Source organism: Dissoconium aciculare (genome assembly GCF_010015565.1).
Source record: "Dissoconium aciculare CBS 342.82 unplaced genomic scaffold K489scaffold_5, whole genome shotgun sequence".
Taxonomy (NCBI): domain Eukaryota; kingdom Fungi; phylum Ascomycota; class Dothideomycetes; order Mycosphaerellales; family Dissoconiaceae; genus Dissoconium; species Dissoconium aciculare.
The window spans coordinates 981,087-1,007,705 of record NW_022984955.1 but is presented as its reverse complement, the minus strand read 5'-3'; the positions used below and the strand labels follow the sequence as shown (position 1 = coordinate 1,007,705).

Below are 26,619 nucleotides of genomic sequence, written 5' to 3'. Positions count from 1 at the left end.
GGCTGGTCTTGTTGGGAACTATCACCAACCACGCCGGACCTGCAACGAAGCGGAGACTTTCATGATCGCGAGATTACACCAAAACACGTGGATGATGTCAGGCCCCCAGTTCGGCGGCGGGTGGTAAACTTTCGGAGAGTACCCCGCTTGCCAAATCGGTCTCTTTGCGTAGACGCCGCATGGCGGGGCTTTTGTTGTGCCGGAGGAGTCGATGAATGAATGGTACAGCGCCTAAACGCGCCTCTTGATGTGAAGCTCAACTGGCGAATACAACAGGCTGGAAGCTGCCAAATCGCAGCTAAATAAAATTGAATCTATAATTGCTTCTTTCCATCCTTGGAAACCGACATTCACTTCGCGCGAAATATCGTGCATAGCCAAGGCCTGTTGACCGTGACGATCATCATATATCATTCTGTGTCGACACAATGGGTGAGATTGGACAACGTTGTCTCGCGCGGTCCAATGATAAGATTCTGATCCAAACATCCATGCCATCATAGACCGCAAGAATCGACCTTCGGCCATCTCGCCAATCGCTGCTGGACCGCAACCGAGCGTTCACGTCGAGCAAGGCAAGGTCATCGCTAGTCTTCCCTCGGGCGATTCGGTTGAGATTCTCCTATTCGGTGCGACAGTGACAAGCTGGAAGACCAACGGCAAAGAGCGACTATGGCTCAGTACAGCGGCCAAGCTTGACGGAAGCAAGCCTGTGCGAGGAGGTGTTCCGATCGTATTTCCGGTAAGAGAATTGTGCGCGCAGTCGGCAGGCTGGCTTGTATTGTAACGTGCACATGCTGAAGTCAGATATAGGCGTTCGGCCCACCAAACAAGGACCATGTCACTGGCAGTCTCCCACAGCACGGCTTTGCACGAAACTCACATTGGGAGTACCTAGGCAAGTCGTCGTCTGAATCTGGTGCCCAGGGCAAAGCCGGCGATGATTCGATCAAACTCGACTTTGGTCTGTCAACGGCAAATTTGAGCGAAGATACGAAGAAGGCATGGCCTTTTGGCTTCGGGCTCGTGTACAGCGTGACACTGGGCAAGGATAGCCTTCAGACCATGCTGAACGTGCGAAACGAGGGCACGGAGGCTTTCGAGTTCCAGTTCTTGTTGCACACCTACTTCCGTGTCGAGGTCAGTCGAGAATTGTGACTTATCACACCTTTGCAGCTGCTGACTTCAGATATTAGGACATCACGCGCACACAAATTAATGGTCTCGGCAGCGCTACCTATGTCGACAAGATGCTCAACGCCACCACTCACCAACAATCCACTCCGAGTCTGTCCATTGCAGGCGAGGTTGATCGCGTCTACACTGGACTGCAGCAAGATACTACATCGGTCGTGCAGGAAGGTCGGCCTTCATTGGACATCATTCGCGACAACCTGGCGGATACCGTAGTCTGGAATCCTTGGATCGAGAAGTCAAAAGGCATGGGCGACTTTGAGCCAAAGGACGGATACAAGACGATGGTGTGCGTGGAGGTTGGTGCGGTCGAGGGTTGGCAGAAATTGGAGCCCGGCGAGACCTTTGAGGGAGGCATGCTGGTGAAGGCGCATTGACTTGAGGGGATTCGAGCAGCGCTATAAGAGCTCATCTTTTGCAGCACACCATTGAGCAGTATAAAGTGGAGTCCTATCTTAACAAACCGCATCGAAGCGTGTGACGGACTCCAGCCGTGCCGTGGAGCGATGGATGGATAAACCGCGGATTGCTGGTCCCTTTTTCATCGCTATCGGATATGACAATATCTGTAATCCACACCTGAGCACGATGACAGATTTTTGACTTCCGCGATCGTCTTCAAAAAGTCGAATGTCGGGCCTGCTGTCGTTGTCGACAGCTCAGAATCGAGTAAAAGATACATCCTGTGCAATCGACTTCGCGCCCTGACATAACAGGAGAAAGGTACGGACTTCAAAGATGTCAATTGAATTTTGATCAAACGAAAAGGTCTACTCTTTCGAAGAGTACTTTTGAAGTGAAATTTGCCAAAATGAGAACGCCGAACCCGTGTAGCTTTGAACAGCCTGGCCTTCTCTGCCCAACTCATATCCTCTTGTGTGGTCAAGTTCGCCGGGCCATTGTCTCTACACACCTGGCGCAGAGAAAGAAGAATGTTCATTATCCCAATGCTCATGATCGAGAAACATATGTGGTGATCAACGTGGGAGAGTTTGCTTCTGCACACCGATTCACAATGATACTCGTGACAATGCTCTCCAATCGCTCATCACTGCGTCAAATCATTTTGCGCTCAGTGATATCCATTATACCGGCCGCCACCGCCGCCGCTGCTGTTTCCGTACATCTTGTTGTTCAGGGCTATACTCGCAGCATCTTGGAAGTACGCGTGATTCACCGCTTGCTTGGCGCTCATGCGACCCGCAGGGTCATACACGAGCAGAGCGTCAAGCAGGTTGAGTCCCTCATCGCCCAAGATCACGACTCCGTCCATGCTGATCAGCTCGTCATTCTCTTTCCGCTCCCATTTGGGAAACGAGGGCTTGAAGTCCGGGAACGATGTCACGCCAGGCCATTCCTGCTCTGTCGGGGTGCCCAGCAGCTTGAAGATCTTGAAGATCTCGTCGATCTCCGAGTCGCCTGGGAACAGCGGCTTGCGCGTCGCCATCTCCGCAAAGATGCAGCCCACACTCCACATGTCCACGCCCGTGCTGTATTGCCGCCCGCCGAGCAGGATTTCGGGTGCGCGGTACCATAGAGTGACGACTTCGTGGGTGTAGGTGCGGAGGGGAACGCCGAATGCTCGTGCGAGACCGAAGTCACCGATTTTGAGGTTGCCGTCGCGGTCAATGAGCAGATTTTGTGGTTTGAGATCTCGGTGAAGGACGCGGTGTGAATGGCAGTAGCGGATGCCCTGTAGGAGTTGCAGCGTGAACTTTTTGACCTGTACGGTTAGACACACCGTCAGCATGCTTGCACATGGATGATGCCAGCGTTGATAGCAATCCACGACTTACCACGGCCTCGCCGAGGCCCAAGTGACCCTTGCCTTCCAAAACACCCTCTGGTAGTGGCTTACCGCGTCCACCCTGGTTGACTGGCAGTGCCTCCATGTATTTCTTGAGATCGACGTCCATAAACTCAAAGACGAGGTATAATTTGTGTCCGTCGGCGTGAACAATATTCAACAGGCGCAAGACATTGGGGTCCTGCATCTCCTTGAGCAGGCTGATCTCTCGGATGGCGGTCGACGGCACGCCTTCATCTTCGGCTTCGAGACGGATCTTTTTGAGTGCGACGATACGTTGATCAGGAGTGCTCAGATCACGCGCTTTGTAGACGACACCGTATGTGCCTGTAGATTGATGCGAGTGGTGAGCTTCATTTTGTCATATTGAACAGACCGCGCTGTGTCTATGTAGAGAAGCAGTGCGCCAAACACGTACCTTCGCCCACCTTCTCCATCTTCTGGTAGTTCTCCATGTTGAGCTATGCGACGTTGACGATGCTACTGGTGAAAGTTGTGTGATGAGAGGGAAGAGGAATGCGCCAGAATGAATCGCACAAGATTCCTGCTGTTTCCCGGTCTCTGGTCAAGAATTCGATTTGGTTAATCCTACGTGGCGTGGCGGTGATTGATCTGGAACATGTACAGTGTGTTTGGTACGACGCCTATAATTTCCATGGATTGGAGCTTCTGGATTATAAACGTGATTGAAGAGAGAGTCACAGCATACAAATGCACAATAATTTTGCCCAGGTGTTTTCAACACATGCACATTCTATTTGGTATAAATCTGAGCCACTTCCACTTCTACTGAGAAAAACAATCGGGGAGAGGACTCTCACTGCCACAATCCGCAACTCCGCCTGCACTGGGCATACAACAATCCTCACGAGGAAGACGCGTATGTGGCAAGGGCGGGCGGGCAGAAAGCGTGTCGCGGGATCTAGACGGCCTTAGGCACATTTCCTCCGACAATCTACTGGACTTCCGCCTGGTTGATCACCATGAGTCAAACTGCCCAAAGGATAGCTTGAACGGTAGCAGCAGATGGATAATGACACGATTAATGCATCTCGTTGGGGTTGCTGAGATGGTTGCTTTAGATACATCAAAATACGCCGTAGTGGTCTTGGATCAATATCCGCATCACGGGAGAAAACACATCAACGAGCCTGCGGAGGGGTTCAAATCTGTTGATGGCTCGTGCTTGCCCGGACTTTCGCAGGATTACCACGTCATTGGTGACTCCCTCTCCGTCGGCGAAGTGAATTTGATCCATCAGACCTCGAATCCTTCTACTCCTTCAGTGTATGAAAACTTCGATTACAGCACGATCGTGGACGCAATACTGTGCGTCCATCTTCGCTTCACAATGCAAGCGGAGACGGTCTACGATGTCGATTGACTGATTCGAGCTTTGCCATCGCCTGTTACGTAACCAAATCGCGTCCACTCGCTCGGACGTTGGACCGCAAGCCATCCGCCTCGACCTGAACACTTCCCTTACAAAAGCGCGTTTTTGATTCTATCATGGCGCCCAGTGGAGGTCGAAAGGGAGCAACAGCTTCCGGCTCACGGCGTAGTAAGAGGATTTCTGGCTCTCGGCGCAATGAATCCGCCGACTACGGAAACCTGCCCGATGTCTACCAATCACTGATTGCGGAGACCGACGCGACTCCCCCAACTGGCACTGAGGAGCGACCGATAAAGCGACGTAAAGTCACACCGATCGCGAGGTCTGCGCAGGCCGTGGCCGAAATGCCCATCTCGTCGGATCCTGAAGATCTTCCTTCGCTCTCGAAAGCCAACATACATGGACGGCAAATCAGCCCACAGACTGTTGAGGATTCATCCGAGTCAGAAGGCAGTGACATTGCCTTCGAAGACGTCGCGCTGAGCTTTCAGGGGGATTCTGAATCCGAGCGTGAGCGTGAGATTGAGGATGTCTCCATATCGCTGGACCCGCAGACAACTCCAAAGCCTCGTGTATCGAGCAAGCGCAAACCTTCCAGCGGTGTTGACAAAGCTCATCGTCTACTGGTTCACAAGCTTCATGTGCTTTGCCTGCTCGGGCACTGTATGTTTGTGAATGGGCGGTGCAACAACTTCGGCGTACAGAAACACTTGCGTTCACTGCTGCCTCCGCGTGCGCTACCATTTCTGGATCCTGATCCTAACACGACGCAGTACCAGCGCAACAAGATGTTTATGGATGGTTTGCAACAAGCTGTGGCTGCTTTCACGGGACGATTTCGCGTTACTGCACCTGGTCTGAAGATGCCTGAGTGGCAAGTCGGTGACGATAAAGCTGACGATCACATTGATCTCGCTGGCTGCATGGATCTCGATGACTTCATCTCGGCTGCCAAATCCGTCCGCGGATCTCAGGATGTTGGAAATCAGCTGTTCTGTGCCATGCTTCGATCCGTTGGTGTCAATGCTCGAATTGTTTGTTCACTGCAAGTCCTTCCTTTTGGCAGCGTCCCCAAGGCCAGCACGCCGCAGAAGGCTATCAAGCCCAGGTATCTAGCAATGGCTTCGGATCAGCGTTTCCCTCCAGATGATGCCAGCGGTGATGAGGCCAATGTCATGACCTCAAGCAGTCTCGGGAGATTGTCTGCTATACGTAGGCGTTTAGGGCAGCCTTCGCTGAATTCGGTCACAGTACCTGTTCAGTCGTCTAGGAAGAGATCAAAATCAATCCAAAAGCTTTCGTATCCGGTCTTCTGGGTTGAAGCTTTTAATCCGTCCTATTCAAAGTGGGTTGTCGTCGACCCGATCGTGACGAACACTATCAACACTCCATCAAGTGTTGAACCTCCTTTGTCCTATGGCCTGAATCATATGACATACGTCATGGCTTTTGAGGCCGATGGCGTAGTTCGAGACGTTACTCGGCGCTATGCAAAATCATACAATGCCAAGACACGCAGACATCGAGTCGAGGCCGCAGGCGAATCAGGAGTCTCATGGTGGAAGCGAACCCTCCGCATTTTCCGACGTTTGGACGGTCAACTCGACCGCGATCAAATCGAAGACGCGGAAATGGCACAGAAAGAAGCACGCGAGGGTCTACCAGCAAATGTGCTCGATTTCAAAGGGCATCCTTATTATGCTCTCGAACGTCATCTCAAGCGAAACGAAGTCATTCATCCGAAACGTGAGGTTGGGAAAGTCAATGCTGGGTCTGCGAAGAAACCTCGCATGGAGTCAGTGTATCGTCGCAATGACGTTCTGCAATGTCGAAGTGCTGATAAATGGTATCGTGCCGGGCGTGAGGTCAAACCGAATGAACAACCACTCAAATACGTCCGGGCTCGTACACGAAGAGACCAGTCACCCAACCCAGATGCTGCTGCTGATCCAGCACAAGCTGCGACAACTGGTCTGTACTCTTTTTCTCAAACATCTCTCTACGTCCCGCCTCCTGTGCGCAATGGGCGGGTGCCCAGGAATGCTTTTGGAAACCTCGACATTTACGCGCCGTCAATGATTCCGGCTGGCGGTACACACATCCGTGATGCACAAGCCAGCCGAGCTGCACTATTGCTGCGAGTTGACTTTGCAGACGCTGTCACGGGCTTCTCCTTCAAAGGCAGGCATGGGACTGCAATTATCGATGGCATCATTGTTGCTACTGAGCATGCTGACGCTGTACATGCCGCACTCGAGAGCTTCCGGGAAGACGCTGTTGAGGAGGCTTCCCGTGCGAGAAGCTTGGAAGCACTGCGTCTATGGAAGCGTTTCGTCATCGGTCTACGTATCACTGAACGTGTCAGTGCTTATGGGGGCACGGATTCACGTCGATTAGCTGTTCAAAACAGCGGTGACGAAAATGAACAAGGCGCGATGGATCGATGCACTGAAAACGGTGGTTTCTTGCTCGATGAGACTGAGGAGGCCCCAATGCCAACGGCTGGACTATTCTCGATCTCGGAGCTTACCAAAACGAAGAGAGCACCTGGAAAGCGAAATCAGAGGAAGAAGAAATATAACGACAACGAGGATGAGGACGACGGAGAAGAAGAAGACTTCAGTGGCCAGGATTTTGCAGAAGACGATGATTTATCAGATGACAATCTAGATTCGGCGAGTGGAGTTGACGATGTGGATCATGAAGGCGGTGGAGGCTTCTTGCCGGAAGATGCAAATGTTGATGATCATACAATGGGAGGTGGTTTTCTCCCTGAGGATGCCGATGGCGACGATCAAATGACAGGAGGGGGATTCTTGTCTGGGGACGCGAATAATGTTGATTACGCGATGGGTAGCGGCTTCGTGCCTGCAGGTTTGGAAATCGAAGATGGAAGCGCTGGTCATAGCGCTCTAGAGACCAGTGCCACTACCGATCGCCAGGCCGGATCTCCACCCTTCGAAATTGGGGGAATTGACGGCTATAACGATGGGCCGGATCATAATGAATCCGATAAAGCTGACCTCAGACCGGCTGTCCTTCCAGTAGCTGGGCAGAGAACCGACTTGGGACAGCAAGAAGGTCCAAGATCTCCTGCTCTGGTGAGTCCCGCTCCGATAATTTCAGTACCTCCTATAACATCGATACCTCCGACCTCGCGAGCGGATCTGAATCTGGATCTGGATACCTCGCAGACAAGTCCACGCCCCATAAAGCGACATGATAGCGATGGAGACTCGATATTGTCGCATGATCCCGAAGACGATGATGCCGAACCAGATTGGTTGGAAAGTGATTGAGGAACAAATGGATGCATTTAACAATATGGATCAACGTTCATCATTCGGTTGTAATTGTGCACATAGGCGGCGCAAAAGTGTTGGGAAAGTGAACCGCAGTACTCACTTTGCAGCGTCAACAATACAACATAGCATCTCGAAAGTGATATTTAGTGGTCATCCATTCTATATACGCCAAATTGGCTATCAAATGATGTAGACGCGTCGACTAAGGAAATTTTGAATCGAAAATCCTGTCGTTGGGTGAAGAACGTAACGCCAGTGGCACGCTGCCCCGCCATTCACCAAAATTGCCGACATCAACAATTGCGACCCGTTCGAATGCCACGTCCCAACACATCCAAAGACGCTGTAACAATTCGACTAGAGTAGGAAGCGATCCGTCATGGGAAAATCATCCAAGGATAAGCGCGACGCATACTATCGTCTCGCAAAGGAACAAGGCTGGCGAGCTCGCTCGGCATTCAAACTACTGCAACTCGATGAGGAATTCAATCTTTTTGAAGGCGTGACGCGAGTGGTTGATCTTTGCGCCGCTCCAGGGAGTTGGTCCCAGGTTCTGTCACGAGTGCTAATCAAAGGCGAACGAATCGGTCGGCGGACATGGGAAGACAAACGTCATGCCGAACTTCTCGCCAAACGCACACCCGCTGGCGAAACTTTCTCAGCGTTGTCCAACGATCCAGCTCCTCCCACTGCTTTCGATGGACCTCGCCGAGACATCAAAATCGTCGCCATTGACCTTCAGCCTATGTCGCCGCTTGACGGCATCATCTGCCTGAAGGCTGATATCACACATCCGTCAACCATTCCCTTACTCCTCCAGGCATTGGACCCTACAGATACAGCTACGACATCAGTGACAACTGCTCCTGCCGAACCTACTGCCGACACGAGCATTTCCCGCAATCCCGTCGACCTCGTGATCTCGGATGGCGCACCTGATGTCACCGGTCTGCACGACCTCGACATGTATGTGCAATCGCAACTACTCTGGGCAGCGCTGAATCTCGCACTGTGCGTGCTGAAACCAGGCGGAGCCTTTGTGGCCAAAATCTTTCGCGGTCGGGATGTCGATTTACTGTACGCCCAATTGCGTGTGGTCTTCGCCAACGTGCACGTGGCTAAGCCGCGGAGTAGTCGCGCCAGCAGTGTCGAAGCGTTCATTGTTTGCTTGGATTTCCGTCCGCCACCTGGCTTCAAGGCAAGCTTAGACGATCCGCTTGGGGGCAGTCAAATTCTGGGGTCGCTGGGCGATCCAACATTACCAAACACCACATCAAACGTTGCGATGACAGAAGCAATGGTCGGTGATGATGGCGTAGCCCGCATGGATGTGGACTTTGACGGCAAGGCAGATTCGTCTCAAAGGTGGATTGCTCCTTTTCTAGCCTGTGGCGATCTAAGTGCCTTCGATGCCGATGCGAGTCACAAGTTACCTGAAGGTCATATCAGCTTGGATCCTGTTCAGCCTCCGACGGCACCGCCGTATCGAATGGCACTGGAAGAGAGAAAGAAGATGGGTGGGGCATATGGCAAGACCAAGCTGGCATCGACTGTATGAAGCGTGAGTTGTCTCATGAAATCCACTCATGTCCTTCACAAAAACAAGGTGACCACCTGGGCAGCTTGTCGAATGACATACGACGCTGTGTCACACCCGGCGCAGGAGGAATACTGCGGCCTACTAAGCACCACTATCATCTTTGACCTGCAGTCGAGCGGAATGATCTTCTATGGCCTGCCGTGCGCCTACAGCATACCCCAAGACATCGGCATCTTCATTGCTACAGTCGTTTGGAACATGAGCTCGAACACTTGGTACGAACAATCGTGAGGCCATCTAATTCATCTGTGCCAAACTTTGTCGTGTCCCACGCAATGTGCAGACATCGGCCTAATCAGGTTGGGCAATAGTAGCAGACAGAGGGAATGTACATTCAGATGCCGCTAAGTTGGGTATGTCCCGAACAGGCCCAAAGGGCTTGCCACTACCCATATCCCAGCAACAACGCAACGTGAGACCGACGAAACGTTCGTATCGCAGCAAAATCAGTGGACCTCGGGAGGCTGGTGATTTAATGTCGAGCCTGGTGCGGATCATGTGCCGTGTGCCGAGAGATGAGGAATGCGAAATTTCGGGAAGGAAAGATGTCAATCCTGCATCCGGTCGGCGGAGCTCATGAAATGACAGAGTGACACGTGAGTGACCAGCCGGTCAAGCATCCATCGAAACGATGGGCTTCGTCAACATGCGGACCGAGGAGCACAATTCAATATGTTTAACCCCCTATTCCCGTCTTGCGATTCGATCTACAAATGATCTTCATTCTGGTGCTACTGTATCGGCATTTTTCTCCGCAATTAGAAAGGGTGAAACATGCGATGAGGCAGCGCACCCCATGGTAGGTCAAAGATGACCTCATGGACGGTAAATCAATTTTAACACAGTGCAACATGTAGCACATGGGTGGACCTGCATTAGCGCGCTTAATTGTATACCTGGATCTCGACGTTGCCTCGCCCAAATGCCGACCTCACGGCTCCCCGCCACATCATCCGATGAACCTCTCATGGCTGATTTGTTAACAACCACCCAAAGTCTATAGTGCTGCCTGCAGCAAATGATTGGGTGATCTGTTGACAACGTATCCAGTCGTGCTCTGAAGCCCCACTCGTCCGGCCACTGCGAAGCCTATTTTGAAGATCGCCGCATAACAACGCATAGCGTCCAACGCCCTGGCAAAATCAGTGATGGCTAATGATCTCTAGAGACTCTAAGTCATGCTGGTTTACAAGAAATCATATCACCCAATATTCAAGAATATCGTATCATTGCGAAGGAGCAGGGTGTGCCACACGACTGATTGCTGGCGAACAAGTGCGCGCCGGGACTAGCGGACCACCAGCAGGCAAGTGGGTAGTGAACAAGTGCTTTGAGCAGACAGCCACGAGTCAATGGACGTTAATCTCCGGTCGAGACACAGTACCCCTTCTTGGAGTGCTATTTATTAATACCAAGTCCATCGCTTCTCGCGTGGAAGACTGCCACGCTAAGATTGATGAGTGTCCGATGATCATATTCGCGAATTCTCCGCTGCAAAAATTTGGACAGCCAAGCGGGCTACGTGATGATCAACAGGAAATCGTTACATTCACTATAGAAGCTCGGATAGGACAGGCAGCATTACGAAGAGCAAGCAGACATGCAAGCGAGCATGACACTTGTAGGACAAGACCAACATTCGTCCGAAAGCGTGTGATCTACAATATCCGCCGCCTTCGCTATGTCGTGTGCCACTGCTGAATTTCTTGTTACCGGCCGGAAAATCGTGCGTTTTGTCCGTTGAATCACGCGTACCCTCGTTGGCTACCTTTACCTAAACATCATTTCCGTTTTTCCTCCTTCTAACCACTGCCCTTTTCCTCCTTCTTCTTTCGTCCATCCGGTGCCACGTTGACGTTTTATCTTCTATCGTCCCCCGCCTCTCGTTACTGGCCATCAAGCCTGACACTCGCTCATCAACTCACTTGAGTCTCTCGTTATATACTTGATCGTTCTTCAGGTCTCCCTGGAATTTTGCTCGATATCGACAGCTCTTCAGATACCCCAAAGGCCAACATACTACTTTAACAACGCCACTAAAGTCGCACTTTCAGGATACCAATTACTTACACTGCCATTCCTCAATCGAATCATCAAGATGCGTTCAGCTTCCATCGTTCTGGCCTCGAGCCTTCTCTTCGTCAGCAATGCCGTTGCAGCTACCTGGGGCGGTAGCTGGGGCGTCTGGAAGTCACCAGACTGGAGCGCTACAGGAAACAATGCCTGTATGACCGCTTCAGATGCCCAGACGGTGGCCGACAACTTTGATGCACTCATCGCCAACTACAGTGACGCTCTCGCCCGGAAGACCTTGACTGAGAACTTCCACGACTACACCGACAGCGTCATCGAGCTCATCGACAACGGATGCCCCAACGGTCCTCTACCTGTAAGTCTCCCACCTCAACATCACATCCCATCCATCTCAACTTCACAAAACACGACCGCTGACTAACTCGTCTTCTCCCTTCTAGCGCGGCGTCCCCACCTTCGCAAGCCGCACCGAGTTCGAGAAAGGCCAAGGTTCCCAGCCGGCCATCGACTTCCAACAGCTCAACCTATGGCACAACTGTGAGACCGTCACGCTCCGCTGGATGTCACGCATGAGCCCCACCAACATCACCGGCATCATCGTGCTCGAGACCGTCCGCGGCAATGACGGCGTCTGGCTCATCAACACCGTCTACTCCGAGTTCAACTCGGGCGCTTGGTTGGTCGACCTCGGTGTGTTCAAGCCGCAGAATTGCAGTGCTGGTGCGCCGGGGGCACCTGGTGCATCTGGGGTGCATCAACGGTCGTACATGCTCTGAGGTATGAGACGGTCATGGTAATGATGTTTGAGAAACATGGAACATTCGCCTTGTGATTGAGAGGGGGATTTTGGGATTAATGTTTGCGCTCTATCATGGGAGGTACGATTGATTTTCTGTTCACGGAGCCAGAGCCTTGAAGGTTGAGCTAGAAGCCCATGTGAACTAGTTTAGTTAAGAATGGGAGTCCATTATGATGCTGATTTGGTTGGTTCATTGTTGGTTTTGAGCTTGCATGTGTACATCATGTGTGCATGCTCCCTCTGCCGTGTACGAACACGCTGTACTTGCCGTCTCCGCCTCGAATGCCACAGCGAGTATTTGGCGATCGATGAATCGTCACACATAACCCGTCTGTGCTCTGTCCACACACTGTTGTCGAGAAATCATTTCTGATGGATAAATAGAAGGCAATTTGCGTGATTTGAAGAAGTGCGAAGATGACGTTAACACAATCCATGAAATGACGCGATGCCGAACTCCGAAAGAGACCCCCCTGTACCCTGAACTTTGCAACTCAAGAAAATGTTCCCGGTCTGACATCCTCATCATATGGCAAACAAAACGAGCTCGTAGCCCCAAACATGCTCTCTCAATATCCGATATCCACCTTAGTCACATCCTCAATGAAATGTTTCTCCCGATAACTGTGCGTGAACCAAAGGTACCACGGCACAATGGTCGTCTTCATGAAATGGCCGAACCAGCCGGCGTCCGAGACGGTGCTGACGACATTCTTGCTTTCCTCGAAGGCGACGCCGATGCGATCCCGTCGGAGCTTCTCGTAGGCATCAAAGGCCTCCTTCATATTTCCGCCCGGTTGGCCCTTTTCGATCCACCGTGTGAGACAGCGGGCGAAGAGGACGGTGTCTTCGAAGACGATGCCGGTGGATTCTCCTTGAGGTGGCATGGCGTGCTGTAGCGATGGCACTCAAATTAATACTCGACAAAAGGAGCAAAACGCTAAGACATGGACTTACTGCAGCATCTCCTAGTAACATGACTCGATTCGTCGACCACTTTCCCTCCTTGCTCAGGGTGAACACAGGCCACAGGAAAAAGTCCTGCGCCTTCTCGATCAGCGGGACGATGCATTCAATCTTGGTGTCGCCGAATCGCTCCAGGAGCTGCTTGCGTGTAGCTTCCGCGTCGCCGCCGACGGCCTTCCAGCCGTCCCGGGAGCCAATGTCCGCTACCTGCATCAGACCACCTACATAGACCGAGTCCCGCGCCGAAGAGTGGAAGCTGGTCAATAGCATCCCACGTCGGGCGAAGTTGATGGCGGTGCATTGGAAGTGGACCTTGAAATCTTTAGGTATGGGCGCAAAGCCAAAGGCGTTGCTCACGCCGGAATAGGTCGCCTTGCGCTCTGGCTCGACGTGCTTCAGCCGTGTCACAGAGTGAATGCCGTCGCAGCCCATGAGCAGATCGCCTGTCGCCGTCTCACCGTCCTCGAAGGTCAATGTCACGCTGTCGGCCGTCTCGTCGATCTTAATGGTACGCTTGCCGCAGGTCATGGTAATGTTAGGTTGGGCCTCTATCGCCGCAAGGACTCCCTTGAGCGCATCTCCGCGAGTGATCCGTAGGGCTTTGTATGGTGGCGTGCCGACGCCTTTGCCTTCGGGCCCTCGAAAGCTGGACTCGGCAATCTTGCCGCTGTGTGCATCGAAGATTTCTAGGTAGTCGATATCGTGTCCGTAGTCGCGTTCCCGGATGATTGGTAGGGCGCCGAGAGCATCGAGCATTCGAAGAGCATTTGGCGTGAGGTTGACTGCGCCACCGATGGTGGCAGGTTCAGGTCGGATCTCGTAGATGTTTATGGTAGGTACTTTGCCAGCAGGTGCAAATTTGGTAAGCGCGAGGGCTGTGGTGAGTCCGGCGATGCCACCACCGAGGATGATTACCTTGAGGTTATCTGAAGAAGCCATTTGGAAGTGATGTACCAATTAAAGGCGATGGATGAGGCAGGGTAGCAGAGGACATGATGAAGAGCAGATCTGTTCAAAGCAATATGGCTCATCTTCAACCTCATCCGGATGAGAGGAGAACGTGACGATTACCAGGACGGGGATGTATCAAGTGGGGTGCCGATGCACACACATCTACGCAGAGGGAGAGAGACATTCCGGTTCTCTTTGATCAATGCTTCTGGAAGTGGACTTGATGCAGCACGAGGCGGAGATATATATAGAGTACCAGAGAGAGCCATCTTGACACCTGGCCGGTAAGCTCACAAAGGCAACTCTGCCATACTGGTAGGTGAATTACACCCAACTCTCATCGGATCATGGCTCAGGATTCGTTGTGGATGTCCTCTTGTTCCATCCGCGAACGCGGCCATACGCTGATGATGACAGCATGCTGACAGATGGCACAGTCGTGGCACCGATGTTGACTGATGATCTGCGATCCTCCAGGACCGATGTTGACCCAGAATTGATGACATACACATCGCCCAGATGGATGAGGATGTCTGATAACAAGCAAAGCGAGAGATGGCGACTCGAATAGAATGATACCTAATCATGAGTGTCTCTCACTCTCGGATCCCCGACTTGCTCCATCCGACAGTGGTGGCTGTTTATTAGCGTTGATGCTTATTTCCTTGTTTCCTTAGCGCGACGGTCTCGCGTTGGCGGCTTTCGGCGTTCGGAGGAGTTCCGTCGCCCGTTGTCCTCCTTCGTTGATCGTCAGTCCATGTCCATGTCCTCTCGTTATTGCATTCGGAGGCTGTGTACGTACGTGTATGTGTCTCGACATGCTCATCTTCCGCTGTACGTCTTGCCGACGTAGCTCTCCTAGACCGCTTCGTCAGATGTCTACCAACACCTGGGCACGTATTGAATGCCTGAGGTTGCGTGTCTTGTCTCCAGTGACGATGCCCTGGTCCTCCACATGTTGACATGAACATCTTGCTTGCCCTGCTCAGCATTCGAGTCTCGGTGCCATTCATACTTCCGAGTCGTGAAAAAACCATTCAGGCATATTTACCCCAACGGCAAAGGCCATACACAGAAGATGAGACCCAATCAATGAATAATCTCTGCAACGTGTGTCATGCGCATTCCGCATTCCCTCAGTTAGCCCCAACAGAGCCTCATCGCAACCCTTACAGCGGGGTCCATCAGCCAGAACGATGATGACAACCTTGAACTCTCCATCAATTTGACGCGTCGCGGGGCATGCCGTCTGACGGGCTTGTCGCACCTTCACCTCAACCCGTGTCATTATTTTACAGACCCTAAGGCGAACTCGTCATCATGGCCCCAGCCCTTCCAAACCCCGATGATGGAACGACGGCGACGACAACGGATGCTGCTACTTCACTCTTACCGATCAATCAAGGTCCGCGCGTGATAGTCTACCATCAGACCCACCACGGCCCAAACGACGGCCCTCCCGTCTCCTTACTCCCGCTGCTCACACACGCAACCGGCGTGACCCACGTTATCGTCGCCGCGATCCATCTCAACGATCCACCCGGCTCCATCACCCTCAACGACCATCCGCCCAATCATGCCCGATTCCAAACCCTCTGGGCCGAAACCGCCTGGCTCCAAGCCGCCGGCGTGAAAATCCTCGGCATGCTCGGCGGCGCCGCGCAGGGTTCCTATGCGCGACTAGCCGGCGACACCGCCAGCTTCGAAAGCCACTACGTGCCCTTACGCGACATGATCCGCGCCCACCGGCTCGACGGGCTGGACCTGGACATCGAGGAGCCCACGACGCTTGCCTGCGCGTATCGCCTCATCGATCGACTCCGCGCGGACATGGGTCCTGATTTCCTCATCACCCTGGCGCCCGTCGCGAGTGCCTTGTTATCCGGCAAACAACCCCAGCTGTCTGGGCCCGACTTTGACTATTTCGAGCTGGAGCGCGAGCGGGGCGCGCAGATTGCGTGGTATAACGCGCAGTTCTATTGTGGATGGGGCGATGCGACTTCAACTCGGTGGTACGATGCCATCGTGCAAGGTGCCGGCTGGCCCGCACGAAAAGTCGTCATGGGGCTCGTGACAAATCCGGGGAATGGTGCTGGCCATGTAGATTGGTCAGTCCTGGAGGGCATCTTGCGGACGCTGCGGGTGAGGTATCCCGAGTTCGGAGGAGTGATGGGATGGGAGTATTTCAATTCTCTGCCGGGTGATCTGGCACGGCCGTGGGAGTGGGCGGCGCAGATGGCGGCGACTTTGCGTACGGTTGTACCGCTGCCACCTCCTCTTCTACCTCCAGCGCCGCCACAGCCACCTGTTGCCTTTCCTCCTGAGAACATCCAGACCTTGGTCGATTTGGGCTTCAATGAACAGCAGGCTGTTGCGGCGTTAAGGATGACGGGTGGGAATGTGGAATATGCTGCAGGTCTTTTGTTTCAGGATTGATGTCATCACTGTTGGTTATTTACGACACTGGCTCAATTCTTCTGATGATATCCATAGACATATAAGAATTGATAGAAAATCCACATAGGTCTGGGTTTTTTTGGTGATTGAATTTGTTCGCGTACCCATCGTGCTAAGCATACATATCATCGTACTCATCCTCGTCATCGTCTGCCGGCGGAGGAACGACGACCTTCTTCTTGATGAGGACCTGACGGTCGCTAAAAGTGGCGAGCTTCGTTAGCACTGATCCAAGGCGTCGAATCTACTATTGTCCGCAAAGGAGGCTTGTGAAAAACTAAACGTACAGTGGACAAGTCGGATTGAGTTTCAGCCAGGGCGTTATGCACTCGAGATCGAAAATGTGATCCTTATGACACGATAGGCGCACGACCAACGGATGTGGGTCTGATGGAAGGTTTGTAAGTAATAGCACGCTTCGAAGCGATCGGAATAGAAGGGAACACGATTTTCTGATGGGTGAGCCTGATTGACATACCTTCTAAGAACGGATTTGAACAGATGGGACATGACTGTTCGGATTTGAGATTCTTCTTAGGCACTCGCTCTAATTGCTCGAGGAATTCATCCGAGACGCCGTCGACTTGCGAGGGAGGATGCTCTGCGCTAGCCATGAGCTGCTCCACAAGCTGGTCAAGGAGCGCCGTGTTCGGATCGTCGGCCGGCCGTGTCATCGTGTTGAAGGCATTGGCGAGGTTACGGTACTAGAGGGTGATCACAACCTTGTAAGTACAACCCTGCGCACTGTACTTTTCACACGAGACTTCTTACAGCGGCGGAGATGTCCTGAGGTAGAGGCACAGAGTTGATGTTTTGTGGTTGCCGATTGCCAGAGGTATCGACGAGTTCGAGTGTGCTGAAAAAGGTGGCCAGATCCGGCCTTCGCGGTGCACGTTGCTCTTCTTCTCGCCGCCTCTCTTCGATATTATGTTCGACTAAAAGATAGATCCTTCAGCGTACGATTCTACCACTTTGCTTCCGACGACTTCGAAGTCATAAAGGACCTAGGTAATGCCCACCTTCGTAACCTGACATGGTGTCCGATTTCTCGATAATTATTTTCAGATGTGATAATCTCGACGTGTCGGCGATAATTGAAACTCGATTTTGGGCAGAGAAGAAGAGGTCAATTCTAAATGGTAATGGACGATGTATCTGGCTATTATATCATGATATTTCATGCATTACGTGAAATGGTGATGCGTAACGTATCACTGCCTAGCGCGCTTGTGTTGATTTGCACTCGCTCGGGCTGTGGACGAGAAGCTATGGTTGTGATTGGCCGAATTCGACACTCCATCCCTTCTTGCAGGATAAATGCCAACATCGTATATCAATTTTCATCGACGACGCGATTGAATGACGATGGTCATTTGGGCGCTCATCTGATCTCCGAAGGGATGAAATGTCCGTGTGGCTCTGTGGTCGACACAGCGCGGCGAGACGAAATGCCGTTCATCCGTCATTCCGACTATTCACCAACACAACGTTTCCCGTGACTTCGTCCTCACACGAAACGGTCACTGTGCCTTGCAAGAGCAATGGCGAGATATCGCTCGAGTAAGTTCATCCAACGAGACGATAAACAATAAGAGTGCATCTTCGTTCTGGAGTATACTAATTTTCTGCTCCACCTAACAGTATCTACCATCCTCTCACATCAACACCTCCGGATGTGAATCTGCCCCATGTAGCCATCTATCTTCCGCGTGGACCAATCGCAAGCGATCCATCTTTGGATGCGCAAAACGTCGCGGAATTGCGCGCGGTACTACCATGTCCCATCGTCCAAGTCAACTATCGCTGTCGACGTCGTGGTTTCGCAGGCCATGCCTTCCCGACTCCGCTCCACGACGCTGTCACTGGTTATGATTGGGTGTACGAAAATCTGCTGGCGAAGCGCGCCATCAGTCGTCCAGGGCGATCGGACCTCGTCGGTCGCATAGCCGTCGTCGGAGAACTTCTAGGTGGCTCGCTTGCCACTTCTTTGGCCCTGACTGAGTGTAAAATCGGGGAACCCGGCATCGTCGCAGCAGCCGTGAGTAGCCCTATCGTCGACTGGGTCGCATTTGACGACGAAGGTGCGGCCGAACCTGTCACGAACGGTCGCGGCGAGCCTCTCAAGGTCGATTTGTCGCTCCATGGCCTATTGAATCACCGTCGCACCATCTTCCGCAGGCCGGATGCATACTTTGACCCATTCGCTTCTCCATCACTGTTCTTCCGTTCTGCAGGCATTGATGCCCCGCCGCCACCCATCGACGAAGAAGGACCAGAGCAAGGATCGAGCGACATGGACTTCCTGGCTCAGTTATCTCGCGAAGAGAGTAACGAGCAAGACTTCTTCCGGTCACAGCTCGCTCTAGGCGCAAACTCAACGCCATCTCAAGGCTTGCCACCACCCACAGCTGCACCGCTTCCCCTCGTCAAAAGGCGCAAAGCCTCGCGCCGCTATCCGAGTCCATCGCTGAAGCTCCGCCTCCCGCCCTTTCACATCGCAACTGGCGGTGACTCCATCCTCAAGCCACAGGTTACCGAATTCGTGCGCCTATTACAGAAGAGCGACGAGCGCCAGCAGCGGGCTTTAGATGACATGCTAGCGCCGCCGAGCTCGTCGTTCGAAAGTGACATGGTCGACTATATCCAAAGCCCGGCAGGTCTGGGACTTTGGGATAGCGGGCGTGATGGCCGCGCGAGACTTTCGGATGCTGCGCAATGGTTACGAATGACTCTGTTTCATGGGCGATGATCAATAGTAGCAATTTTCGGTACTTCGTCTCAAACGTTCGCTCTTCCTGTACTCTCGTATGAACTGCCTAGGCATGAAAACTTTCCAATTTGGCATAGATTCATATTGCACATATCCGTCGTCCTGGACATCCCGTGCGCCTGACTAAACGCCCTCCCGAGCCTCCCAAGAACAATCCCAAACCAAGCAAAAGACGAATGACTCGTCGGTACTCCCAGACTCCACGCTCGAATAAACCAAGAAACCACAAATCCAGTGCGAGAAAAACCCCATGTAACATGCCAATCGTTGAACCGCGCACATTTGCCCCCAATCACAAAACTTTCGTCTTCATCCATTCGCTCGTCCCAAGACTACCCAGATTCAACCCATTGTGCGCCCACCAGCGCCTCATCTCCACCCCGCGCTCGCCCTCGAAGCCATCCTCGAGAGCTTCCTCGACGTCACAGATGCGATACTCGACCGTCAAGCCCGAGCGGCGCCACCACTCGAGAACGGCAATCCAGCCGTGTTTGGTGGCCAACGGGAGCACCGAGTTATCGAAGATGATCTTGCCGCCCTTCATCTCGTACCAGAGCTCCAAGATGGCGACGTGCCCGTGGGCGCTGGCCAACTTGGCCACCGTGTCTTCGTGCGCAAAGGTGATGCCGGATTCCAACCACCAGTGGACCACCTCCGTGTGCCCGTTCTGCGCGGCGAAGCAGATGCTCTTGCCGGGCTTGAGGCGGATAAGGGGGAGTCCCGTGGGTGATGTGCGTCCGGTGGTGTCGACTCGATCTAGTTCGCTGATACCACTGGCACTATTGCTGTCGATGCAGGCCTGAGCTTTCCACCATTCCAGCACGGCGATGTGACCGTTGCCGCTCGCCGTCTCCAATGCCGCTTCGGTGTATTTCAGAGGCAGTCCCGAACGTCGCCACCAGTCCAGAACGTGCACAAAGCCCATCCGCGAAGCACCATCCATAGCCGCCTCGGTGTATTCCCGGTCGGCAAATGTCGGTGACTTGCACCAGAACTCGAGAATCTCCACGCGACCGAACACCGCGGAGGCTTTGTCGGGGAAGAAGGACCTCTCTGGAGGGCACAGCAGTATTTTATGATCGACTGATTCCAGGTAGGCCAAGAGGGGCGTCATCGCAAAACGCATCATCAAGGTGAGACACATCCGGGAAAGAATGCGAGGCACGCCACGGTCCTGAACGAATTGCTTGACATTACAGAGGGTGCCGCACAAGATAATCCATTCGAGAGTCTCCATGTCGCTCAGTTGTCGGTCCTCAGACTCCTTGTGGCGGATATGGGCATACCAATCACTTGGTGGCTTCAAATTTGTGTAGACATGCAAGTTCTGGGCAAGCTCCCAGTCTCCTACCATATCGAAGATTATGGTCCATAGCTCGGGTGGCAGGCGATTGCTTGGCCTCGTCGACGGTTTGGGTAGGATGGCACGCGGTATCGGCGCCACTGTGAGACCCTCTCCGAGTTTGAGAAGTTCCACTTGGTTGTGCACAGCTTCCACCAGCTCGTTCGCGGAATCCCATGATGTAACCTTCTTTGTGCCAAATGAATCGAATTCCCAGAGGATAGGCTTGAATGTCCGTACCCAATCCCAGTTGTCCCGTATTTCTGTCATCTGCTTGCTCGTCATTGGATTCCTCCACATCAATTGTGACATTCCCGGCAGCATCAGCACTTTGCGCGATACGTTCCAGCTGCGCAACAATTCTAGCAGCAGATTACCAGTTTGTCCAGTCAGCATCTTTGCGAGGCTGTACGCATCGATCGGTGCCAGCACCAGGATATTCGCCCACGCACACAGTTCCGCCGCCTCTTGTTCAACATCGGCCACATGCCGGACATTTGTGTGCCGGCTCGCATTCGGTAAGGCACTGCAAGCGTTGGAGGCCGCCCGTGCGATCTGTTGGTCGCCGAATCCTGGGTCGAGAATGGCACAGACGGTGACGTCAGGGTGGTCTGCGATGCGTGGAAGCAATGTGTCGACGATGTACGCATCGTTGCAGCCGACCGACGCGAAGATGACATTCAGCTCGCCTGGGTGACTATGCGCGGTGTCCTGCAACGCTCGACGAGCATCGCGAGGGACCTGACGACGACGGACAGACATGTTTCGCCGTCGATGGTTTGCAAAACCCGCCTTGGTCCTATCCTTCGTGATTTCTCGGCACTGTCCTCGCTACTCCAGGTCTGTTTTCTGTATTTCTAATGTCAAGATTGGTCTGTCGGCTCCGGCGACGATGTGTCAAAGTATGGGTGGATGGTACGCTTTACTGCAGGGTCTAATCTTGTTCAAACTATTGTCGCAAGTCTTTCCGCCCAAAAGATATGGGTGACACAAGCCGCTGCCTGATTCGAGAAAGGGCGATGGCAGCTAATGTGCCGAATCGATTGCAGGCCACAAAGGGACCAATGAGACCTGATTAGAATCGCACGCTTTGTGTTGGTCGACGAGTCCAGATTTGGAGTTGATGTGAAGCAGGTTGGCGGATGCAGCGGTGAAGGTGCAGCGGCGGCGTATATCAAGGCGCAACCACGTTGATGGGTGGAGCTCGGCCGGCCGTGGAAGCATGTTCTTGATGAACTGCCAAATCGATAAGATTCATAATCACAATAGGATCGACAAACCCATCCCGTCCCTAGCCTCGCTGCGTGGCACGCGAAGATGAGGCGAATCGGAAGTGGTTGCCGCCTCAGGCGTTCCTTCAATTGTGTCGGAGGCCAAGCGGGCCCAGGGCTGGTTGATTGGCTGTGTATGAGCCGTGATGGGCATCATTCGAGAGCGGAGTGTCCCCACCACCTCAAACTTCGGCCGTCAAAAGCCTGCATTCCCGCCCTTCGCCTGTGGGTCGATTTGCCTGATTGTTGATAGAATGCAACATCCTCGCTTGGCGTTGATTCCACATGTCGACTTTTCCCATCTAGAACATCAGGAGCACTTATGTGGTGGAATGGTGTTAAGAGGAGAGGAAAATAGTTTGCTCACAATACGATGGGTTCAAATATTGCGGAGCACTAGCAGCATTATGAGGTGGATTCGCGTGATCTGCGGTCGCATGCGATCGTGCCGACAGTCAAATGCTGGCAGACCTCACATGCGAATGCATATTACGCGTTGTGGGATGATAGTTTACTTCATGGAGCGAGATGTTCGTGGGATTCACAAACGGGCACTGACGGATGCACCAACAATTCCAAGGTGCATGCGAGACGTGGAGTCTCAAATATGAATAAAATGGGGTTTCAATTGATGGAATAAGTATATGCACGAGGTTTACCCAAAGCGTTCAGCCGTACACCCAATGCACCCGTCCTTCCCTGTCATCCTGTCAGTTCATGCATCAAGACATCGAGCGTGGACTGTCCCGAGCAATACGGGAAGCCAGTGGTAATAGCATCATGGCAAGGTTGTCAACTCCATCCCTGCCAAGGTTCCTCCTCTAGTAATCAATCTCTTTGTGTTTCCACCTCTTGTTATGTGATTTTGACATTTTTTTGGGCATGGTTTGTTTTGAAAGACGATCATCATTTGAAGATGACCAGTTCATTGCCTCGAGGCATGGCTCTACAATTGCGGGCCGGCCGCAATAACCTCGGGGGTCGCCTCGTCCGAGTACTTCTTGAAGTTCTCGTTGAAGAGCTCGGCGAGCTTGCTGACCTCATCCTTGAAGTCAGCAGTGCCAGTCCAGCTGGTCTTGGGGTTGAGGATCTCGTCGGGAACGTTAGGGCAGGTCTTGGGCACCTGAAGGTTGAAGGTCGGGTAGTTCTCGTACTCAACCTTGGCCAACTCGCCGCTGTGGATGGCGTCGAGGATGGCACGGGTGTATTTAAGCGGGCAACGCTTGCCGCCAGTGGCGGCACCGGCACCGACCCAACCGGTGTTGAGCAACCAGGCGTTGGCGCCGTGGGTGGCAATCTTGTCGGCCAACATGCGGGCGTAGCGCATGGGGTGAAGGGCAAGGAAGGGCTGGGCGAAGCAGGTGGAGAAGGTGGCCTGAGGCTCGGTGACACCTTGCTCGGTACCGGCCATCTTGGAGGTGTAACCGGAGATGAAGTGGAACATGGTCTGCTCGGTGTTGAGCTTGGAGATCGGCGGGAGGACACCACGGGCATCGCAGGTGAGGAGGACGATGTTGGTCGGGTGGCCGCTGGAGATGCAAGGAATCTTGGTGTTCTCGATGTACTCGATGGGGTAAGCGCAACGGGTGTTCTCGGTGAGGGTGGTGTCCTCGTAATCGACCTTACGGGTGGCAGGGTCGAAGACGACGTTCTCAAGGACGGAACCGAACTTGATGGCGTTGTAAATATCGGGCTCCTTCTCGGCGGAAAGACCAATGGTCTTGGCGTAGCAACCACCTTCGATGTTGAAGACACCAGTGTCGGACCAGCAGTGCTCGTCATCACCGATGAGGGCACGCTTGGGGTCCGCAGAGAGAGTGGTCTTGCCAGTTCCGGAGAGACCGAAGAAGACAGTGACGTCGCCGTCCTTGCCCTCGTTGGCGGAAGAGTGCAGGGTCAAGACGTTGTGCTTGACGGGCATTTCGTAAAAGAGAACGGTGAAGACACCTGATCGTTTGTTAGTACCAACAATACATTTAGTTGTCCGAGTAGAAAGAACCACTTACCCTTCTTCATCTCTCCTGCGTACTCGGTACCAAGGATGACCATCTCCTTCTCGTGGAAGTTGAGGGCGATAGAGGTCGACGAGGTCATGCCGGTGGTGTATCGGTTGGCGGGGAAAGCACCGGCGTTGTAGATGACATAGTCGGGGTGGAAGTGCTCCAACTCAGCAGCGGTAGGGCGGATAAGCATGTTGCGCATGAAGAGAGCGTGGTAGGCACGCGCGCAGACAACGCGGACCTTGATCCGGTAGCGCTCATCCCAGCCGGCGAAACCATCGATGACGTAGATGCGGTTACGGGTGTTGAGATAGTCAATGGCACGCTCACGGTTGATGAGCCAGACCTAGACATGCGATGGAAGGTCAGTAAGCGATTCGATTATCTCCGACCAATGATTGTGTATGAAGGGCAATGCTCGGGATGAAATTGATCATATCGGCTATGGCTCCGATGCGCGGGGCAGGTAGGGTATGGGAGAACGGGCGTCGGACGAGATCGCTTGAGCGGTAACGGCCCGCTCGGCAGCTCGGCATATGCGAGGGGCATGTGACGTCGCCGGAAAGCCCCGCGGACCGCTGCCAGTCGCGTCGCGCGATGTGCGCCATGCAGGTGTGGGAGCAATAAATTGTGCATTGTGGGAAGTTCCCAGACAAACACCAATTGCATGTATGTGTATGTACGTGAAATGCACACTTGTAAATGACTTGTGTCATGTTGTGCGGCAAGGGCAGAGGTATTTGTAAGGCGTCATAGGCCCACAAATGGCTGTGCATGCGGGGCTGAAGCAACGGGCCACTCACCTCGGGGGTCATGGGCTTGTTGACCGGTCCCCACCAGATGTCTTTTGATGAGTCCTCCTCCTGGACGATACGCTTGTCTGAGGGCGAACGACCGGTCTTGGCTCCTGAGTATGCGGAAAGAGCACCGGACGCAGTGATGGCTGAGCCGGTTTCGTAGACGAGGGCATCTTCGTAGAGAGTCGGGACTGAGGGGTTGGCAATCTACAGCAGGACAGAAGACTGTGGTTAGCACACTGAAATTTACAATCGAGCTCAGAGCCAAGGACTCTCATGTATGGCTGAGTTGAAGGGCGAAGCTTACAATGGCGACACGGTCGTAGTCGATGTGTGCGCGGGTGTGCAATTCCTCCTCGAGCTCAGTGTGCTCGACGTGAGGCCTGGAGAAGAACGAGATGTCAGTCTAGCTGTCTTCGAACGCAGCAAACGTCTACAAATGCTCTCGAATGGGACCGCAGAGTGTGCAACTCACTGGACACCAGCTGGGTGGAGCGCCGTCTGGTTGACGGGCTCCTTGGTAGGGTCGGGAACAGCGGTCGACATTGTGATGAGTGGAGATTTGATTGCTTTCAGTAATGGAGGAACGAAGACGCAGTGAGTATGGCTCGTCTGCTAGCAATGAGTATCAACGAATCGATTTGGGATTAGATCGCACAAATGACCAAGGAGGAGGAGGAAGAGGAGAGAATGAAAGAAAGCGAATAAAAACGAAGCAGTGGGTCGGAGCGGTGTTTTAAGTAGATATGGAAACCTGCGACATTTTCTGCTCTCGTGGGACCCATTGACGACGACGACAACGCCGCTGCCGCCCTTTCACACGCTTCACGAGGGTGGCCGTGCCTGGATAAGCCGTGAAAGCGCGAGCAGTCGGAACAAACCTCTCCTACGACACCAACCCAGCAGGGCAACGGCAGCGAGACTAACCCGCCGCATTGAGGGACCCACCACTCCCTTGGTGATATTTCGGGCGTGTGCTGGTCCAGCTTCTGCCCCTTCGCCCGAGCATGATTGGGCGCAAAAAGGCCTCGGAAGAGGTTCCTGCGGATTGGACTCGTCCTCACACGAAAATATGCCGGGCAGACGCTGGTTACTGCGGCGGGCAAGCTCCGGCCGAACCCGCACCGGAGGCGGGAATGAGCCAATCGTGAAATGGCTCTGACGAGACCAACGGCCGTGAATTTCGATCACACGCAAGTTGACATGGATCCATATGATCGTGGCATTGTAGACGAGGTTCCTTTGTGTGTTGCTGGTTTGAAAGTGGCAACAGTTCTTCTCTTCAGCTTAATCTGCGTGTTGGGACAACAAGTTGCAAGTGGTGTTGAGCCGAAGCTGCAACATTGTCGAGTCACGGGACGCAGCTTCTGATGCTCACAATGACTATTGGGACGGGTAAATTCTTCTCACGATCATTGGATAGCTACGTAATTCACTTCCAGTCTTTGTGTGCGGTATTACATTTGTCGACATCGTGACCCAAGAGGCTTTCCGTATATGCCCGTCCTCTTTCTTGTTTTTCTGCATCCTTGAACAAGCGAGGAAGGAAGCGGATCGGCAGCATCGATAGCGGCCTGATCGCAGGCGAGGCGCGCGATCCAATATGTCCGACACTGGAATCAACTGGAATTTAGAATTTCGTTCCCACGATCAGGCGATTCATGTTGGACTCTAGAGCAATAACGACACTGTGACAAGAGCATGTTTGACTTGCAGGAGCTAGCCCAGACAATGAAGCGGAAGACGCTAGGTTTGGCGGTTCACCTTTTGTCCAGGACGTGCACATTGTTACTGTAATGAGCCGGAGTCTGTACGTGAGCGGCACCCGTAGAGGGTGTTCATTGTTCACCCGCATGTCGTTATCGAAGCCTACACTGTCCATACTAATAACAATCAATATCACATGTGGGATCGTGAGGGATCGTGAGCCATT

The 26,619-nt window shown here is 53.1% G+C and overlaps 12 protein-coding genes across 12 annotated transcripts; 7 read left to right on the top strand and 5 right to left on the bottom strand.

The window, feature by feature from the left end:
* The first annotated feature begins 324 nt into the window (after positions 1 to 324).
* On the top strand, positions 325 to 1,788 carry K489DRAFT_201835 (galactose mutarotase-like protein). The gene is made up of 4 exons (XM_033599601.1): positions 325 to 432; positions 504 to 742; positions 814 to 1,140; positions 1,197 to 1,788. Exons 1-4 carry the CDS (start codon positions 429 to 431, stop codon positions 1,569 to 1,571), a joined length of 945 nt encoding a protein of 314 aa, XP_033460654.1. The 5' UTR covers positions 325 to 428; the 3' UTR covers positions 1,572 to 1,788.
* Positions 1,789 to 1,834: 46 nt separating this feature from the next.
* On the bottom strand, positions 1,835 to 3,456 carry K489DRAFT_423911 (cell division control protein 2 serine/threonine protein kinase; the record flags this gene model as incomplete). Its single annotated transcript, XM_033608258.1, has 3 exons — positions 1,835 to 2,917; positions 2,991 to 3,328; positions 3,420 to 3,456. 3 exons carry the CDS (start codon positions 3,454 to 3,456, stop codon positions 2,267 to 2,269), a joined length of 1,026 nt encoding a protein of 341 aa, XP_033460653.1. The 3' UTR covers positions 1,835 to 2,266.
* A 1,054-nt stretch (positions 3,457 to 4,510) lies between these two features.
* K489DRAFT_318135 (Rad4-domain-containing protein) lies at positions 4,511 to 7,693 on the top strand (the record flags this gene model as incomplete). Its single annotated transcript, XM_033601290.1, has 3 exons — positions 4,511 to 6,782; positions 7,065 to 7,495; positions 7,610 to 7,693. The coding sequence occupies 3 exons, from the start codon at positions 4,511 to 4,513 to the stop codon at positions 7,691 to 7,693; spliced, it is 2,787 nt and encodes a 928-aa protein (XP_033460652.1).
* Positions 7,694 to 8,078: 385 nt separating this feature from the next.
* On the top strand, positions 8,079 to 9,257 carry K489DRAFT_317981 (uridine-2'-O--methyltransferas-like protein TRM7; the record flags this gene model as incomplete). Its single annotated transcript, XM_033601277.1, has 1 exon — positions 8,079 to 9,257. One exon carries the CDS (start codon positions 8,079 to 8,081, stop codon positions 9,255 to 9,257), a length of 1,179 nt encoding a protein of 392 aa, XP_033460651.1.
* A 939-nt stretch (positions 9,258 to 10,196) lies between these two features.
* On the top strand, positions 10,197 to 11,199 carry K489DRAFT_201691 (uncharacterized protein). The gene has a single exon (XM_033599600.1). The coding sequence runs from the start codon at positions 10,455 to 10,457 to the stop codon at positions 10,998 to 11,000; it is 546 nt and encodes a 181-aa protein (XP_033460650.1). The 5' UTR covers positions 10,197 to 10,454; the 3' UTR covers positions 11,001 to 11,199.
* Positions 11,200 to 11,397: 198 nt separating this feature from the next.
* On the top strand, positions 11,398 to 12,109 carry K489DRAFT_409434 (uncharacterized protein; the record flags this gene model as incomplete). Its single annotated transcript, XM_033607582.1, has 2 exons — positions 11,398 to 11,688; positions 11,774 to 12,109. 2 exons carry the CDS (start codon positions 11,398 to 11,400, stop codon positions 12,107 to 12,109), a joined length of 627 nt encoding a protein of 208 aa, XP_033460649.1.
* Positions 12,110 to 12,701: 592 nt separating this feature from the next.
* K489DRAFT_409433 (FAD/NAD(P)-binding domain-containing protein) lies at positions 12,702 to 14,037 on the bottom strand (the record flags this gene model as incomplete). The annotated part of the gene is made up of 2 exons (XM_033607581.1): positions 12,702 to 13,025; positions 13,090 to 14,037. The coding sequence occupies 2 exons, from the start codon at positions 14,035 to 14,037 to the stop codon at positions 12,702 to 12,704; spliced, it is 1,272 nt and encodes a 423-aa protein (XP_033460648.1).
* A 1,319-nt stretch (positions 14,038 to 15,356) lies between these two features.
* K489DRAFT_379607 (glycoside hydrolase family 18 protein) lies at positions 15,357 to 16,606 on the top strand. Its single transcript, XM_033604693.1, has one exon. The coding sequence runs from the start codon at positions 15,370 to 15,372 to the stop codon at positions 16,483 to 16,485; it is 1,116 nt and encodes a 371-aa protein (XP_033460647.1). The 5' UTR covers positions 15,357 to 15,369; the 3' UTR covers positions 16,486 to 16,606.
* On the bottom strand, positions 16,595 to 17,541 carry K489DRAFT_394158 (uncharacterized protein; the record flags this gene model as incomplete). Its single annotated transcript, XM_033606795.1, has 5 exons — positions 16,595 to 16,706; positions 16,794 to 16,893; positions 16,985 to 17,210; positions 17,278 to 17,423; positions 17,511 to 17,541. 5 exons carry the CDS (start codon positions 17,539 to 17,541, stop codon positions 16,619 to 16,621), a joined length of 591 nt encoding a protein of 196 aa, XP_033460646.1. The 3' UTR covers positions 16,595 to 16,618.
* A 370-nt stretch (positions 17,542 to 17,911) lies between these two features.
* On the top strand, positions 17,912 to 19,255 carry K489DRAFT_318123 (alpha/beta-hydrolase; the record flags this gene model as incomplete). The annotated part of the gene is made up of 2 exons (XM_033601288.1): positions 17,912 to 18,066; positions 18,148 to 19,255. The coding sequence occupies 2 exons, from the start codon at positions 17,912 to 17,914 to the stop codon at positions 19,253 to 19,255; spliced, it is 1,263 nt and encodes a 420-aa protein (XP_033460645.1).
* A 313-nt stretch (positions 19,256 to 19,568) lies between these two features.
* K489DRAFT_388350 (uncharacterized protein) lies at positions 19,569 to 21,380 on the bottom strand (the record flags this gene model as incomplete). Its single annotated transcript, XM_033606408.1, has 2 exons — positions 19,569 to 21,126; positions 21,265 to 21,380. 2 exons carry the CDS (start codon positions 21,378 to 21,380, stop codon positions 19,569 to 19,571), a joined length of 1,674 nt encoding a protein of 557 aa, XP_033460644.1.
* Positions 21,381 to 22,835: 1,455 nt separating this feature from the next.
* K489DRAFT_388338 (phosphoenolpyruvate carboxykinase [ATP]) lies at positions 22,836 to 25,232 on the bottom strand (the record flags this gene model as incomplete). The annotated part of the gene is made up of 5 exons (XM_033606407.1): positions 22,836 to 23,836; positions 23,896 to 24,235; positions 24,693 to 24,893; positions 24,994 to 25,069; positions 25,162 to 25,232. 5 exons carry the CDS (start codon positions 25,230 to 25,232, stop codon positions 22,836 to 22,838), a joined length of 1,689 nt encoding a protein of 562 aa, XP_033460643.1.
* Between the last annotated feature and the right edge of the window lie 1,387 nt (positions 25,233 to 26,619).